The sequence below is a fragment of the Zootoca vivipara genome, chromosome 5, assembly GCF_965207765.1.
Source record: "Zootoca vivipara chromosome 5, rZooViv2.hap1.1, whole genome shotgun sequence".
Taxonomy (NCBI): Eukaryota; Metazoa; Chordata; class Lepidosauria; order Squamata; family Lacertidae; genus Zootoca; species Zootoca vivipara.
This window is the reverse complement of record NC_142588.1, coordinates 70,886,494-70,903,997: the sequence shown is the minus strand read 5'-3', so window position 1 is coordinate 70,903,997 and position 17,504 is coordinate 70,886,494. Positions and strand designations below refer to the sequence as shown.

At 39.9% G+C, this 17,504-nt stretch overlaps 1 protein-coding gene across 1 annotated transcript in view; it reads left to right on the top strand.

Annotated features, from left to right (window-relative positions):
* SLC9A9 (solute carrier family 9 member A9) overlaps positions 1–17,504 on the top strand; it is a 251,213-nt gene that overhangs the window by 66,798 nt on the left and 166,911 nt on the right. Inside the window, exon 6 of the mRNA XM_035132511.3 lies at positions 3,993–4,098. Coding sequence (XP_034988402.3) covers positions 3,993–4,098 — 106 coding nt within the window. The remainder of the gene's footprint in view (positions 1–3,992; positions 4,099–17,504) is intronic.

Genomic DNA, 17,504 nt, shown 5'->3' with positions numbered 1-17,504 from the left:
AAAATCTCAGTGTTGAGCTTATTTGCACAGCTTTTTTTTCCTAATCCCTGCTCTGTTCAGAACTTCCTCTGGTTCTGCTAAAAATTTGAACAAAAATATGAACTATTATCTCATGCATGCATGCATAGATGCACTCTAGGTTTCCAAAAGTAATCAGCATATACAAAAAAGCACATAACTGTATAGATAGAGATATATAGAGACATATATAAAATTATTTCTATATAATTATATAGTATATATATTATGCATAAAATACATATGTATTAGTACAAAATTATGCTGCAGCATGGGGCTTCTCTGTTTTGTAAGTATAATATACATCTTTTTAATGCATATAATTACTTGGGCATAAAAAAATTACTTGGGCATTAAAAAAACAAAACCCAGTAGTGCGCGAGCGGCTCAGACATAAGTCAGTACTAGATACAAGAGGCAGTTTGATGCAATTGCAGATTGATAGATCACATCAGAACCGCCAAATGCCATATATTTAAAATGATTTTCTCCTCCTCCCTGTACTCACAAAGAAACCCCTTAAGAGTTTAGGCAAATAATCAGCTTCACCTGATTCTGATGGAAAGGCGAGACGGGGACAGAGCTGAGTGTCTTCAGTGTACTGAAGACTTATTGGCCCAAATCCCCTGATGGTGTTTCCCAACAGCTTCATATAGATGTTAAATATCATGGGGAAGAAGATGCAGGACTCCACAGCACAACTGCCGTGATCAATGGTATCAGTCCCATTCACATGGATCCCACAAGTTGACCAAATAGGTCGGCTAAGAGCTCCATTAAAAGAGGTCAGAGTTCACCCATTCTGTTTCCTTAATTGTTATGTAGGATCACCACGCAATGCATTCCACTTCTTTCAAACATTGGATAATCGGGCAAGCATCTCACACTAATTCATGAACTGCAGCACCCTCTGATCTGCCACAGGTTTCAGTTCCTTCTTTGAATTTCATTCCCTTCACCTTCTACATTACCAATGCACACGGGGACCTCGCTTTTTTGCAGTGTTTCATCAATGTTAATTCAATCATGCATATTAATTGTATCAAGGCTCTTTCAGTATGGTGGGCCGCAATGACACCAAGTGGCCTTTCTTTTTGCCCCCCAGGATTCTTCAAAAAAAAAAAAACCTTTCAAAATCCCATTTCCATAGTGCTTTGAAAATCCAATGATCTGCAGGAGCCGAATTCAAAGCACAGGACAAAACAAAGCACTTTGAGGGGAGCTTTGGGTGACATCTTCAGAAGTCCCTCTCAAAGCACCCTGGGATTTGAAAAGAGCCTTGGTGCCTGCTACCCCTATTTTCCGCCAAACCCTGCCCATAACCGTCGCAAAGCTGATGTCATCAGGTGTAGGGCAGATAGTTATGGCTTGCCTGAAATGGTCTTGCAGGCCAATGTGATGCCTAGTGGGCCTAATTCAGTTCGCAGGCTACAGCTTCCTCACCCCTGGCTTAGAGCCTGTGGCCTGCCTGATGTCGTTGAACTGCAACTTCCATCCAGTGTAGTGGTTAAGAGCCGTAGACTCTTAATCTGGGGGACCGGGTTCGTGTCTCCGGTCCTCCACATGCAGCTGCTGGGTGACCTTGGGCTAGTCACACTTCTTTGAAGTCTCTCAGCCCCACCCACCTCACAGGGTGTTTGTTGTGGGGGAGGAAGGGAAAGGAGAATGTTAGCCGCTTTGAGACTCCTTCAGGTAGTGATAAAACAGGATATCAAATACAAACTCCTCTTCTTCTTCTCTGACCATTGGCCGCACCAATTGAGGTTCATGGGAGTTGGACTCTAGCAGCATCAGAATGTACACAGTTTCTCCACACTGCCTTAGAGACTGTTATATGGAAAAGAGAATTGGGAAAAGCAGAAGTGCTAAGAGACTTCTACCATCTCCTGAGCAATCACCAGGAGCTCAATCTCCTCACAATGCATTAGGAATGGGAAAGGGAGAAGCACAAGTGACTTTTCTATAAATTTTCAGTACAGATTCACAAATACCACACAGCATCTTCAGTGGGCTAACTTAAACCCATTGATTGCTGTGGGTCTGCTCTGAGAACAACTTAGTCCAATACAACCCCTGATCCGCATTGTTTCAAAATGTGGGTGATGGGCTGCAAAAGGGAATCTTCCACCATGTTAAAACTTTCTGAAGCTTTGTTTCAGGGTGAAAGGCTCCATCTAGCCTTTCTCCCTACCCTTACATACTAATTTTGCTATGTGCAGGGGACTTTTCTTGAATGTGGGAAACATTCAAACTCTGTTCTCCCACCTACATCCTAAAGAGACACAACCCTGAAAAGGCCGAACCAATTCAGCTCTTAATATCAGCATTCTTGAGGTATTGACATTCTAATCGGAAATTACTTTGCATACTTGTACCTCCCTCCCCCCTCCACTTTGACATTTAAGGCTTTGGAAAACATTTGCCTCAATAAAGGTTTGCTGAAGCAGAACTGTTTCAAAGCTACGTGAACTCGCTTACCTTCATTTAGGCTGATAATCAGAATGCTCTTTTCTGTTTGGCGTTTCTATGGTTACAGCTGTATGGCTGATGTGGGTTGCTCTGTCCCCATCCCAAGCCACGCAAAACAGCTGGAAAATATTTTATAAGTTGTAGGGAGGGAGAGGAAATAGCTTGGTAATTAAAATGCTTTATTGATGGGTTTGTTTTTTTTCTTGAACTGAGCCTTGAGTAGGATGGCTGATTAGCAGTGCCAGGAATCTATAATTACAACTGGAACAGTTATTTTTAGCATAAGGGTTTTTCAACATGGTTGGTTTAGTGGGGAAGCTTCTCTTCCCTTGTCCAATGAAAAGTGGGAAGGAAACGAGAGGCTCAAAGAGAATATGCCAGCTGCTTTGGTCCTGTGTATTTTTTTAAATTGCAGGTTTATCTCTCAACTCTGTTGTAATTCCCATTGATTCCACAAGAGATTTGTGCCACTGCATTTGAAGCACACTCCTTCTCCTGGGGGGTTGAAGAAAATGGGCACATACTCAGCTTTTGCACCCCCACTTTCCAGTCCCAATGCATATCCAGTTACTGCAATGTAAACCTGCACTCCCCTCAAAGAATCCTGGGAACTCTAGTTTGTTAAGGATGCTGAGAGTCGTTAAGACAATCCTATTCCTTCCGACAGAGCTACAGTTCCCATAGTTCCCAGTTCCCAGAGTTTTCTTGGGAAGGGGGTTGATAGTTCAACCACTTTGTGAGGGGACTAGGGATCTCTTAACAACTCTCAGCACCATTAACAACTGACAGGATTCTCTATTTAAAGTGGTACAATACAGTTTTAAATATAGTACAGATGGGGTCTCAAAGGAGCATCCCTCTCTTAAAAAGGACCGTCCTTCCACTCCAAAAAGCATATCACAAGAGAAAGGTGTCTGCAGAGCAAAGAATTCCAAACAACTGATGCCCCAGAAAGGGAGGGGGGCTTACAACAGCTTTGGCTTTGGGGTGAGCAATTTATGACAGCATATATTTGGCTGAGCTGGGGTTGGCGACTTAACACCCCAGCTCGGTCGAAGACCCACTGCTTCCGAAGTTGCTCATTCTAGTGACTATTAGGATTGCCCTTATACTCAATTGCACCGTAATGTACCACAGCAGCAGAGACACAAATGCAATGAGATACTGTCTATCTTTCCAATACTACAAATCATTAGTAATTTTTCCAATGGATTCCTGATGGGAAAATCTATGCTCCTCTGGTGCCTGAAACAATATAGATACAGATACCCATCTTTGGATGACTGCAAAAACTAGATAGCAGCTTAATAATGTAACAGCAGAAGCAGATTGAGAAACAGCAAAATCCTAGCCAAGTAAGTCCTATTCAGTAGGACATACTTACAGGTAAGTGGGGTTGGGTTTGCAGCCTAAGGGTGAAACCTAACCCGAGATTTGCTCAGATGAGAGACATTGGATATGGCAGATCTCTGAACATGACAAGTTCTTTTTGTTATTCCTTCTAGTGACAGTCCTGGCGATTTTCCATGAGCTTCATGTTGATACAGATCTCTACACCCTCCTCTTTGGTGAAAGTGTCCTAAATGATGCTGTGGCTATAGTTCTCACACAGTAAGTGCAAATGCTTGGATCTTTGGTAAAATGAAAATGTTGATTATTAACTTAGTTCATTTGAATTTAAAGCTTCCCTATATGGTTACAAAAAAAAAACTCTGTGAGGGATAAACTACAGATAAACTACAGAGGGATAAACTATCCTGTGAGGGATAAACTACCAGAATTCTTTGGGGGAAAGAATATGCTTAGAATATGCTTTAAAGCTATACTGTGTGTGCAGTCTATGGCCACATTAACTCCATACATTTAAAGCACTATTATGCCCCTTTAAATAGTAATGGCTTCACCCAAAGAATTGTGCGAGCTGTAAGTTGCTAACCCTCACTCCATGTTCCAGGTCTTTTCTTAAGATCCCCTAACCTTCAGGAGATGGTTTAGGGAATTCAACAGTTGTGAGAATGAACTTATACTCTGTGGATACAACCCAATAATTTTTTTTTCTATTTAGAAGAATCTGTGAATTTTTAATATTTATGTAGGAGTAATATTGGTTGCTATAGAAGTATTTGCCAGTTAGGTACTAATTGGCAAAAGGAAGAAAGAAGATTGATAATATCTTAACTTGTTTCTGTTGTATTTCTCTGTTAAAAACAACAAAGTAAGGTAGGATGTGGCAGAATCCTTTTGTCTCTTTTGCAAACAACAAAATAATTGAACACTGTGGGCATGTTAAAAGCATTTACACTACACTGATTCATAGAAACCTAGCAGTCTAATACCAATTAATACCAATCATTATAGTATATTTCCTTTTAAAAATGTTTTTGTTCTCTGGGTTTAAATATATCACTGTTATACAGTTTCTGTCCAAAAGGCACATGGCTACCAATTGATTATGAAATAAGTATGTCATTAACAATCCTGTGAATGGTATTACTTGTCGAACTGTGAGCAGATATTAGGAGATCTGACTCCATCTTACTCATTGTATTTAGATAAAAATATTGATTGACATTGTGTTGGTTTTTATGATTGATTGTGTCTGGTTTGGAATGAATTTGAAACGTTACAATGTTGATATTATTGATGAACAGTTGTTTATTTGGTAGTTTGCTCTCATTGCAATGGTGGATCTAGGGACCATCAGCCACAGTGGTTTGGACTGTAACTGCACGGTGTGCAGTTCAAAAGGAATTTGTCAATGCAATTTTGCAAATAGGTAGGATCAGGTATAGCAAATACATTGCTGGTTCATAAGTACAAATAGCATTTCACTATTTTTATGATCTGTTCCTCTCTAAACAATCTTAGCTCAATAGAGGTTCACCTTAGGAGAAAGCAGTTTACTAGCCAAAGCCCCTCTCCCTTCTCTCCTTACTGCAAAATGTGAGTTGTTTTCTGGGGCAAGAGTTATGAAGAATACCTATGATACTTTATAAAGCTTCTGGTGATTTCACTGGGACTCTAATTTCATCCCAAATAGATTTCAGACAACTGTATGAATATTTGGAAAGATGATATGAAGGTGAAGAAATAGAGGGTAACAATGAAAATATACACGCACACACACACACTTTCACAACAGTCACAGGAAGACTTGGCAGCATATTAACAATAAATAAAGGCAGTGGCTATTGGCAGGGGGGGTTCCATTCCTGCCCCCCAAAAAACATATGCATTAGCAGAGTGCGCAAAAGTCTGCTCCACCCTGTCCGCCGTGCCCCCTGTTGGTGGTCACACATCAATTGGACAAGCATAAATTGGTCACTGTCTGTTGGGGGGGGGAGGAAGACAGCAGCATTAGGCATAGGGTAATAGTCCCTATCAACACAAGACACAGATTATACAATATATATTGAAGGAGCAGCTACCCTGGTGCACCAAGTTGTCACAATCAGTACATTTAGACAGCAAAACCCAACATGAAACCTTAAAGTTGTGCAGCATTCAACTAAGTTGTATTCAGAGTAGACGCATTAACATCAATGTACCAAAGTTAATCATTTCCATCAATTTCAATGCATCTACTCTGAGTCGGAATACCACCGGCTATAAACCTCATAATTAAGAATTTCCTAATTAAGGAATTAAGTAATGATGAAAATAATGTTTTAATTTATTCAATCTGCATAAATTTGCATATGATTAAAGCAGTAGCTGGGGGTGGGAAGAGGTCATTTTCTTTGTTTTTAGATGGTGCAGTCTGAGGTTCCAGAAATAAGGAGCCCGGTGAGTTCAAAAACCTGGAACCTCACTGCAGCAGATATAGCATCTAAGAAGAAGCGTTGCCTCTTGCTTGAGAAAGGGGACCCTGCTCCTAAGCTAGTGTCAAAAGGAATATGCTAGTCCTCTTCTTATTCTGTCTCAAACAGCCTCTGATTAAAAAAAAAACCCAAACAAACCAGAAAAAAATCACCCAGCTAATTTCCTCTCATGTGCAACCAAATCATGAAAACAGACACCAAAATGGCCACTAAGAACAGCTTCAGGCATCACACCAATGCCTCAAGTGCCTTGCATTGCTGTTCATTTACATCATTGTAATGTTCAAAACAGACTTCATATGCTCACAGGGGAACCATGATTGAAAGATCTAATTCAGCACAGATTGCGCACAGGAACCTAACATGATGGCTTAATTCCAACCCTTAAAGAAATCCCCCCTAATACCAGCCTTGCTGCAATGTGAAGCAAGAATGTTCCATATATATATATATATATATATATATATATATATATATATATCACAACAGAAGGCTAAAAATGAATGTTGATGCACAATGATGAAATGGGCCTGGAAGAAAAAGATGGCATGCTGAGGATTACGGGACCAAACCCATAGAGAGAGGGAGATTTCCCTTCTTTAAAGAAAGAAATGGAAATAGAGTGGGTAGCTGAATCCTCTGCCCTCACTCAGAAAATATTTAGATGAAGTATCTTCCAAAATAAATGAAGCAGCAGCAGTAGTAGATGCAGGTTTTATACTCTCTCTTTTAACCGATAGATGGGAGAAGGATTTGAGAAATAAAAGTGTGCGGATTGAGCCTGCATGTGAAAGGTCTTGAAGGAGATAGAGGGCACAAATGTGACTGAGTTCTGAGAGGGGCTGGGTAGCAGAATGGAGCCTTGAGCTACAGCTGACTGATATGGATATTGAATGGACCCTCAAATCTCCTACTCTCACTTCCTGGAGCAAAGAATGATCAAGAGAAATTATAATCAAGTTCTGTAATCACAAGATATAAGCAAAGATCTCTGCACACAGGCTAGCCAGCTGAATCTAATGCCCTTCAATGGGAAGTCTGTTTTGACTTGGGGGAAAAAATGTCACCGGGGATCCTTCATGGACAGAGGGCTCTGAAGCCCCATAGTGATCTGGCAGGAGTGGGCAGTGGTGAGGATTGCCCTCCCATGCAGATCTCCAAGTGAAGACACACTTTGTTGTTGTTGTTTTTAATATATTTATTATTTTATAACAAACAAAGACATGAAAACAGACAAAATACAGAATACAAAAAATACAAAATACAGAAAAAAACAGAAAAGAAAAACAAAAATTCCAAAACTTCAGCATATATCTATTCTAATATTGATGACTTCCTCATATCCCTTCCAACTGCGTTACATTGTAAATCCTCTTTAGTAATTTCTAAATCTTATTCTAATACCTTATTTACCATTTAACTATTCTTTATTCTAATCTCATCTTATATCATAACACAATATCTCACACTGTTTATTTATTACTACACCTCAATATCAATATTTAACTAAACATTTTTTATTTCTACAACCTCCCTGTACCTTCTATTAGTTCTTTCCAATAATATATTTGTTTCTTAAATACACTTTAATTTTTTTCCAATCTTCTTCCACCGCTTCTTCCCTCTGGTCTCGGAGTTTCCCGGTTAGCTCTGCCAGTTCCATAAATTCTATCACCTTCTTCTGCCATTCATCTATCGTTAGTAATTCTTCGTTCTTCCAATTCTTGGCTGATAATATTCTTGCTGCTGTTGTGGCATACAGAAAAAAATATAACATCTTTCTTGAGTATTTCCTCACCAACTCTCCCAAGTAAGAAGGCTTCTGGTTTCTTAACGAAGGTGTTTTTCAACACTTTTTTCAATTCATTATACATCTTTTCCCAGAAGTCTCTTACTTGGGGACAAGTCCACCACGTGAAGACACACTTTGGTCTATGAAAACAACTATTGGCCTGTTATGAAAACAACTGTTGCAATTTCAGTTTGGTTTCTACAGTTTAATTTCATTCTTGTTTTAAAAAAAAATCAATGCAATGGGGTTGGGAGTGGAATTGGGATTACAGCGGCCAGATCCAGCCCTGCCACCCAGCCAGGGATCGATCTTTGCACAGAGATTCTATGCTACATGCATACAGCTGTTGTACAAAAATCACATGTTGGTTAGGGATTGGGCTAGGCAGAGCTCATACCGCCTCGAAAAGCACTGATAACAACAGCAGCATTGTCATTGGAGTGTCGGTTTCCAGCTATGAGTGCTTCACCAACTACTGCCCTTTTTTGGTCATAGATTACTTGGCAACGGAATTCCATACTCTGATCATTTTCAGAACCAATTATTGCAATGGCTTGGCGAGGCCCTTGAAGGCAACTTGGAGACTTAAATTGATACACTATGCAGCAGCTAGAAAATGTTTTTCCTTGACACAGAAAGTCTTAATAAACTGTTCTTAAAAGCCTTAACAAAATTCAGCAGCTAGATTGCTCTCTGGGCTTCCATTTAGAACTCTCATAACTTTATTTTAAAACAGCTGTGCTGGTTGCCAGTTTTTCCCCAGGCCCAATTCAAGGTCCTTATACAGTGACGCCTCACAAGACGAAATTAATTCGTTCCGTGAATTAATCGTTTTGTATTGCAAAAAATTCGTCTTGCACTTTTCCAATTTAAACAAATCAAATCAAAAACAAAAAACAAAAAAATTCATCTTGCGAAGCACGGCCATAGAAAAATTCATCTTGTGAGTCAACAAAAAGATCACAAAACGCTTTCGTCTTGCGAGTTTTTCGTTTCACAAGGCATTCGTCTTGCGAGGTACCACTGTATTAGTGTTTAAATCCATAGATTACTGCAGCACCCCCAAAATAAGAAAGACCACTGCCTTCCCTATAGGCCCTCTCAAGTGTTAACATCAGCAGAGGCGCTCCTTGAAAGTTTGGGAGCTGGAGGCCCAGGAGAGGGAACTTCCTTTGGTGACCCCTAAGTTGTGGAATTTGGAATTCCCTGCCCCCAGAAGTATGTCTGGCAGCTTCCTTTTTGTAGTGTCAATCATATGCTGGATTCACACCTCTTTGCCCTAGCCTTTGACACATGAGAGCTATATTTTTTCAGACCCACCCTATTCTTGTGACTGTAATTTACCTCAAATTATTATTAATGTTGTAATTAATTGCTGAAACCTGCCCTGGGGCCTAATAGAGAAGCATAAAAAATCAGGTTGATAATAATAGCAATGCCTCTAGAAGCCACAGCCAATTATTATTTATGTCTATTATTTATTAGATTAAATACCTTCATCATAAAGTCTCAGGGCAGTTTACAGAATAAAATACAGAATAAAAACAAGTAAATAAATTTTAAAAAGCAAAACAATAACTCTCCTTCGCACAGACATGGAGTAAGGACAGGGGAACTTGTGACAGAGTTATGTTATGTCATACTTAGAATTAACCGCACAGAGAAATAGAAACTTTTTTATATTTCAGCCTCAAGTACGTTAAATCCAAGTGCAGCAAACAAAGGGCAGTGTGCAATGGTTATCTTTTACGTGGCCAAGTTGGGTTTCTCAACTCTCATTAAAGCCATGTGGCTTAGGAGAGTTTATTCGAGTTTCTATCTGAGTGACACAAGTCCAAAGTTGCCTTCCATATATGCAGAACTAATTATTTGGATCCCAACTAAATATAATATAAGCATGTGGTCTCTGCAAACTTAAAGAGGACATTTCTGCATAGACTAGACAAGTGACAGTTTATATAAGATAACTGATGTGCAAGACTTTGGGGGAGTAAAATTCCCAATAGATAAGAAGAAATCACTTTTGTAAAGGCTGAGGGAATATTTCTGTTATCTCTAGCTCATAGAAATGACAGTATGCCAGTATTATTTTTAAAATACACTTGACACCCGATAATAATTATGACTATTTGTTTTCCTTACTTATCAAGAAGTCACTGCCGTGTTTGACAAGCCTGTTGCTTAAGATAATACAAATGGCTCAGACTTTTACCAGTCCATCTAATTCATTATTCTCATACCTTACATGGCATCAGGTATTTGCTCTTATATTTTCGCCCTGAAAATGTTGATAGGGAAGAAGAATCCTTCTTTGATTTGCAGTACAAGCCTGTACTAAAAAAGAAAAGAAAAAAAAAGAAATCCAATATGCCAGGTAGTCTAATAGGTTTTTTTTAAAAAAAATAGTCTTTATTTTTTGTTTTTTCATTAAAGCTACAAAGAAACAGTTATATAAGACAAACTCCCCAGCCCATTTTCCCCAAATGTCATTAAAACAAGTGAAAAGATAGGCTTTCACTCAACAGTTGCCTTGTTTCGTATTAGGCATGTTCTCATACTCTACTATTGTTCCATATATTTAATTCTGGAATAAATAACCTGGAATGTTTTCATAATCACCAAACTCAGTTGGAATCTCTGCTGTTCAAATACTCTTTGTGTCAGTTTGTGATTAGGTTTAGTCAATAGAAGAATTTCTCTGGATTCCTAGACTCAGATGTGGGGCAAGCACTCTCCCGGTAAGAGAGTCCCGGCAAATATTTAAAATTATAAAACATGCAGAAAACTAAAGTGTAGGTTTACTTACAAACTCATCAAAAGTCAGATTCATGTGTTTTTCCATACAGTAGCAAGAAAAACTCAGGCAGAAAACTTAGTTACATAGCTTGGTTAAAAATGTTTCTAAACACGCAGCCTGAGCTTGGAGCCATCTGCTCTGTTCAGATTCACATGGTGGAAAAGAGAGGACAAAGAGAATTTCCTGACTCTTCGTCACTAAAGGAGAGGGGTGCAACCTACTCAAGTCTGGCAAAACAACTTACTCTATGATCTGAACCCCTGGCACCAAACATGGTGATTATATGTGGCTATATTATATTCTGACACTTTGAAAGATAGTGCATTAAAAAAATACCTCTATTACAACACAATCCTACTCATAAATAAATCCAATGGGGCTTATCTCTACTTTAAGCAGCCTTAACCATTCACTATATGAACTACATGATCAAAAGCCTGGCTAGAATGAATTCAGTAGCAATTTACCTACATTTACTGAGCTTAAAAATGTTTTCTATGGGCTAAGTTCTTCATTAATCAAAATTTAATGTTTTAGGAATGCCACTGGCTCTGTTTTTGTTAGGCAAGATAATCTGAAATGTTAGACATGGGCAAAAATGTCAGGAAGAGAAAATATCTGGAGTGTGTAAGCTGGTAAGGAAAATAATATGTAGAGGCTGCTGCAGAAGCCTTGGCTGTATTCTTGAATACATGATATTATCCAGCTGCTGTATGTGTGACATACTGAATTTCAGTTCAGCACTGCCAAAGACCCAGGGCTTATGGCTGCCCTTGAAACCTTGCGCCACATAACTTGAAAGGTATTGTGTAGCATTCCTTTCTCCAACAGAATTGCAAGATTTTTGCAACAACATTGGTATTTCTGATGTATTGCTTTGTTGGAGATACTTTTGCTCCTTCCAAAATTTTAGCATGTGGGACAGTAGTGGTACCTCTAGTTATGAACTTAATTCGTTCCAGAGGTCCGTTCTTACCTGAAACTGTTCTTAACTAGAGGCGTGCTCTTGCTGCTACTGCGCCGCTGGCACACGATTTCCGTTCTCATCCTGGGGCAAACTTCTCAACTCGAGGTAACTCTTCCAGGTTAGCGGAATTTGTAACCTGAAGCGTTTGTAACCTGAGGCATTTGTAACTCGAGGTACCACTGTACTGCATATTGCCATATGAAAATAATACATTTTTAGTAAACCTGGATTGTGTTTTTTACTACTAGTTGAAGTACATCCATTCACCTTGCAATCATGAGAGCTGAGTTGGCTTTGAATGGAATATCACAAGATTTACCAAAGTGACTACTATTTTTATTTTAATCAGCTCACAGGAGTAACATTTATCTTCGAACTGTTATATCCAGATTTCATCATCAACCTGCTCTTCAGGAGCCCACTTGTTTGCACTAATCCAGGTTCTACTTACCATTAACTTGAGAATGAGGTCACAGAATCTAAGACTCCAACTACACCTGATATGCAGTCAGGTGTGTCTTTTTCCTAACAGACACAGAGAGAGCTTTAGGAGACTGTACATTTAACTGAGGGAATGGTAGGTGTAGGGGCAAGCCTTTCTCATCAACTCACCAACACAGTGTTCAGAACCTCCCCAAGCTGATTTTAGTTTTGCCAAAGTGTGTCCAGAAAGATACGAACAACTATATGTCACATCCAGTTTGGGTCTAACTCATCAACACCACCCGCTGAGATTAAGAACAAGAGACATGAAACCTTGCCTTTTCATGTTTTCTTTGCTTATAAAAATGTGAAATGCCTTTACCTCTTCACAGCAATTTCAAAGTTTGCTCCTGCACTTAATGTATCCATTAACCAGGGATGTTGCTAGGAGATGACCCACAGGTTAGCAAAGCCCATGTCTTTTGTGCTAGGCCACATATCTTCTGCCCCTTCCCTCTTTTTTTTGAAAACTTTTTTTTTTAAGTTACAGGTAGGTAGCCGTGTTGGTCTGAGTCGAAACAAAATAAAAAAAATTCCTTCAGTAGCACCTTAAAGACCAACTAAGTTTTTATTTTGGTATGAGCTTTCGTGTGCATGCACACTTCATCAGATACAGTGTGCATGCACACGAAAGCTCATACCAAAATAAATAAATGAAAATTTATTTTTAAAAATTTTGTATTTTATTTTTTTATTTCACATACAGTTTGACTGGCTATACTACAAAGTGCAGTGTCACCTGTACACATATATTAGCATATGCAAATCTGTGTCATGGACTTGTGTCCAGACGCTTTTACGTATTTAGCAACACACACACCACTTGTCGATACTGCATGTGGATGTCTAGAACAATACTCTTAAGAGGAAAAGCACATTGATGCAGCTCTGTTACAGAAGGGCATGTGTTAAACTGTAAGGAAGACACCACTTTCCTCTCCATCAGTAGTGGATGGATAGGAAGCATCCGTAATAGCATCCCTAAGAGGTTGCACTATCACAATACTGCTTTTTTATATCTGTGAATTTTCACACCTCTCCAGTTTTATTAACAGGAACGTCACACCCAAGGGTGCTTCCAGACTGTTGCTGTTTTGACGTGGCAGTTATTCACATTCTGAGAAATTCAGGTCTTGCAATTGAAGCAGATTGAGAGCTCTTGCACAAAAAACTCACTTTCCCCAACTACTGGCCTTTCTGTGATGTGGAAAGTGACAGGAAAAAGCATTGGAAAGGGTGGGATAACACTTGCTTTGATGCACCCAGCCTCTCATCAAATGAATTGGGATGACTAGCCAATTGGGATTAAATAGCCAATGTCATCTCACTTTCCCTCAAATGAATCAGGATGAATGCTTGATAAACAGGATACCTAGAAGCACTCAAAGTCTCAGGAACTACTCAACTTTCATTCTGTTTTGGGGTAGTCCTGTTCATTCTTCCATTTCAAGAATGTCAGCAAACTGACAAGGATCCAAAGGAGACCTTCAAATAGCTACAGAGAAAGCCATTACAAGCAAGACTGAGGAGCTCGTTATGCTTGCTCTCAGAAAAGTCAGTTGCTATTCTTATTCAGTGTGTTGATCCTAAATATACTTAGACAGGATGAAGAGAAGAGAGGGGTGGCATATCGATATGCTTCAAATATTTCAAAAGATCTCAGAACAATTAACTATATCCATTCTTCTTGAATTTAAAAACAACTCCACAGTGGAATCAACTACTGTACCTAGGGAAGATGTGGATTTTGGAAATGCAGAAGAGGGTAAGAAGTAGGCTGCCACAAATGTTTTAGATGGAAGGAAGACCTGTCTCAGGAAAAAGTATATGATAATATAATCTCTGGGGTCCCTTCCAACTGCATGAGTCTGTGAATCAAGCATATAAGGTATGTTCCATAAGAAAGAATAAGCAAACAAAAAACCCAGCATCTCACATTATCCATGCCCTACCTTTCATATAAGTTAGTCTCTAGGTCAGGCCTGAACAACTGAAGGTTCATGGGCCAACTGTGTTCCCATCCCTGAGAGCAATTACTAATGACTTCTTATTGTGTTCCTTTACCACCTGCTTTGGGGAACATATAATGCCTGCCCATCACAATCCAAATTGGGAATGGGAAGGGATGGGAAGAGAACACCTGTTTCTCTTACCTCTATAAGAAATATTGAAGAATGCAATTGACATTCTGGGACAGATACATAGGTACCCAATCCAGTTTCCAATGTACCAGTATAATATGTGCATGGCCAGATGTACCACTCGCTGCTGTGATTGTAGCTGCTGGGAGAGGGCAGCAGCACACAGAGTGCATTGCAGTAATACAGATGTGAGGCTACCAATGCATGGACATCAGTCTATGCCAGTTCAGGAATGGGTGCAGCTGTCATACCAACCAAAATTGGCACTCCATTCCATAATGGTCACTTGGAACTCTCATGACAATGATCAATCTAGCATTACCCCCAGACTATGTACCTGGTCTTTCAGAAGGAGTGCAGCCCTATCCAGAACAGCTAAACATCTCAATTCCTTGATTTGGGAACCACTCCCTCATAGGATTCAGTCCTAGTTTATTAGCCTTCATCGCCATTATCAAATACAAGCAATAGCATACATTTTTGTGATATGCAAACTAAACCGGTGTATTTCATTTGCAGGTTTTATTTTTCCTCAGAAGCTCTGAGGGACAATATTGAATTACGGTAGGTTTAGGGTTGTTTCATTTGTTATGCTTCAGCCATTTTAATTGGATTGTTACCGGATACCTTATATTCACTCCTAATCACTCATTACACAATTGCTTAGGGTACTGAGCCTTCTGAAAACATCAGATTATATATCTAAATAACATGTAAATGCATAACCCTGTGTTGCTGGTTTGCTTGCCTGTTAAACCCGAATGGATTTCAGAGAGTTCTGTCATAGAATTTGCCCTCGGGGATGTATGAAACTGTAACATAGCTCAAATCATCTGGGAATGCCTGCAGTTGTCATGTCCTATCAAATCATACCAGTGCACAGGTATTTCCATCCACTTATCCACAAATAGATTGATAACACTCAAAAATATGAATTTGCTAGCTCAAAATTAGGAGCACTGCTTTGTGAGGGTTGCAAATCACTTCCAAAAGCACAAGTGACCGTGTTGACATCAAAGATGCCTCATTTCAGAGATTTCTACTGGGAACACTTCAGAACTAAAGTACACACTGCTTTAGCTCAGATTGTTTGGGGAGAAGATCTCCACCCCCTCTCATTTTCCTCTCCTGTTTTTAAGCCTTTCCGGATTTTGTTTTGCTTTTTCCGAATAACCTTTCTCCAGTGAATATGACAGCTTTTCCAAGAGCGAGATAATTGTGCGTGGAGTATAATTCTGTTTAGCGTTGTTCACACAGGTCCACAGGACCTTGAAGTGTTCTTCAGTCACGTTTAATTAGTCCTCTCCAGTGAGTAAATACTCATAAAGCTTTGCCAGTCTTCTTGAATGAATACACTAGCACAGGTACAGAGAAAGCTTTCTGTTACGATTCATTCTTCTCCCACCCATGGCAAGCCTCTTTGAAGAGCAGTGTTCAAAATTAGCACCACTTGTCTGTGAACTTAGGAGTGTTTGAATTCCACAAACATTCTTTCTTTTCAATATTCTGAAAAGTATACTCCCATGACATTTTACGTGGAGTCAGGATGTGGGGGGAGCTTTATATCAAAACAAGGAGAAACACATATTATCTTGTCATCTTGAGTTGCTTAGATGAGGCACATATCTAATAGCAAGAGGCGGGGTATGAACATTTCAAGTGTTCAAAGCTTGTTTCATCCATGATCTTCGACTTCAAACTCGTAAGAGGGTCCCACTTCACCTCCGTCCTCTGAATCTATCCAGAATTCTGCTGTCGGAGCCGTTCACCCCTCTTGTTGCTCTGATATTTTCCCCTCCACAAAATAGTGTCATTGTCACACATATGGCATTTTCATTCTGAATCTCAGTTTAAGCAGCTCATCAGCAAGGAGGTCCTGTGATGGAGTTTATCTTTCACATTGCTCTACAGATCACACACTAGCACAGTCGATAAGAAAGAAGGGCCAGGGAAATGTTCAGTATGAGCTCTTGCTGGGCACAGTGGGAAAGACTGTGGATAGTGCAAGTACTTTTGACTATACCGTGGCACTTCCTTTCCCTTTCTCTGCATGCCCACCTGCTCACCCACCAGGTCTACTCTGGAGGGTTTAGGAGAAACCAACAACTGGTTTAGAGGGGAAGATAGTGGCGCACAGGAAGAGGACTAATGGAAAGGCTTAGTAAGATAGTGTCTATTATTTCTCATTACCAAGCTTAAAACCATGGAGAGACCTGATCTGAATAAAGACATTGGATTCTTATCTCATTATACATGATAAAGCTTTATTTAGCCATCTCACCCCTTGCTTTTTCCTGCAAGACCAATTGCAGTCGTTAACAGTCGTCATGGATCAATGCCTTGTCGTGGCGAAGGGGCTTGAATAACTCAGAGAAGCTATGAGCTATGCCATGCAGGGCCACCCAAGATGGACAGGTCATAGTGGAGAGTTTTGACTAAACGTGATCCACCTGGAGAAGGAACTGGCAAGCCACTCCAGTAACCCTGCCAAGAAAACTCCATGGACAAAGACAACAGGCATATAAAAGTTATGACGCTGGAAGATGAGCCCCTCAGGTCGGAAGGCGTCTAACATGCTACTGAGGAAGAGTGGAGGACAAGTACAAGTAGATTCAGAGCTGATGAAGCGGCTGGGCCAAAGCCGAAAGGACGCTCAGTTGCGGATATGCCTGGAAGCGAAAGGAAAGTCCGATGCTGTAAAGAAAAATATTGCATAGGAACCTGGAATGTAAGAACCATGAGTGGAGGTAAGCTGGATGTGGTCAAAAATGAGATGACAAGAATAAATATCGACATCCTGGGCATCAGTGAACTAAAATGGAAGGGAATGGGCGAATTCAGTTCGGATGACTATCATATCTACTACTGTGGGCAAGAATCCTGTAGCAGAAATGGAGTGGCCCTCATAGTCAACAAAAGAGTGGCAAAAGCTGTAATGGGATGCAATCTCAAAAATGACAGAATGATCTCGATACGAATCCAAGGCAGACCTTTTAACATCACAGTAATCCAAGTT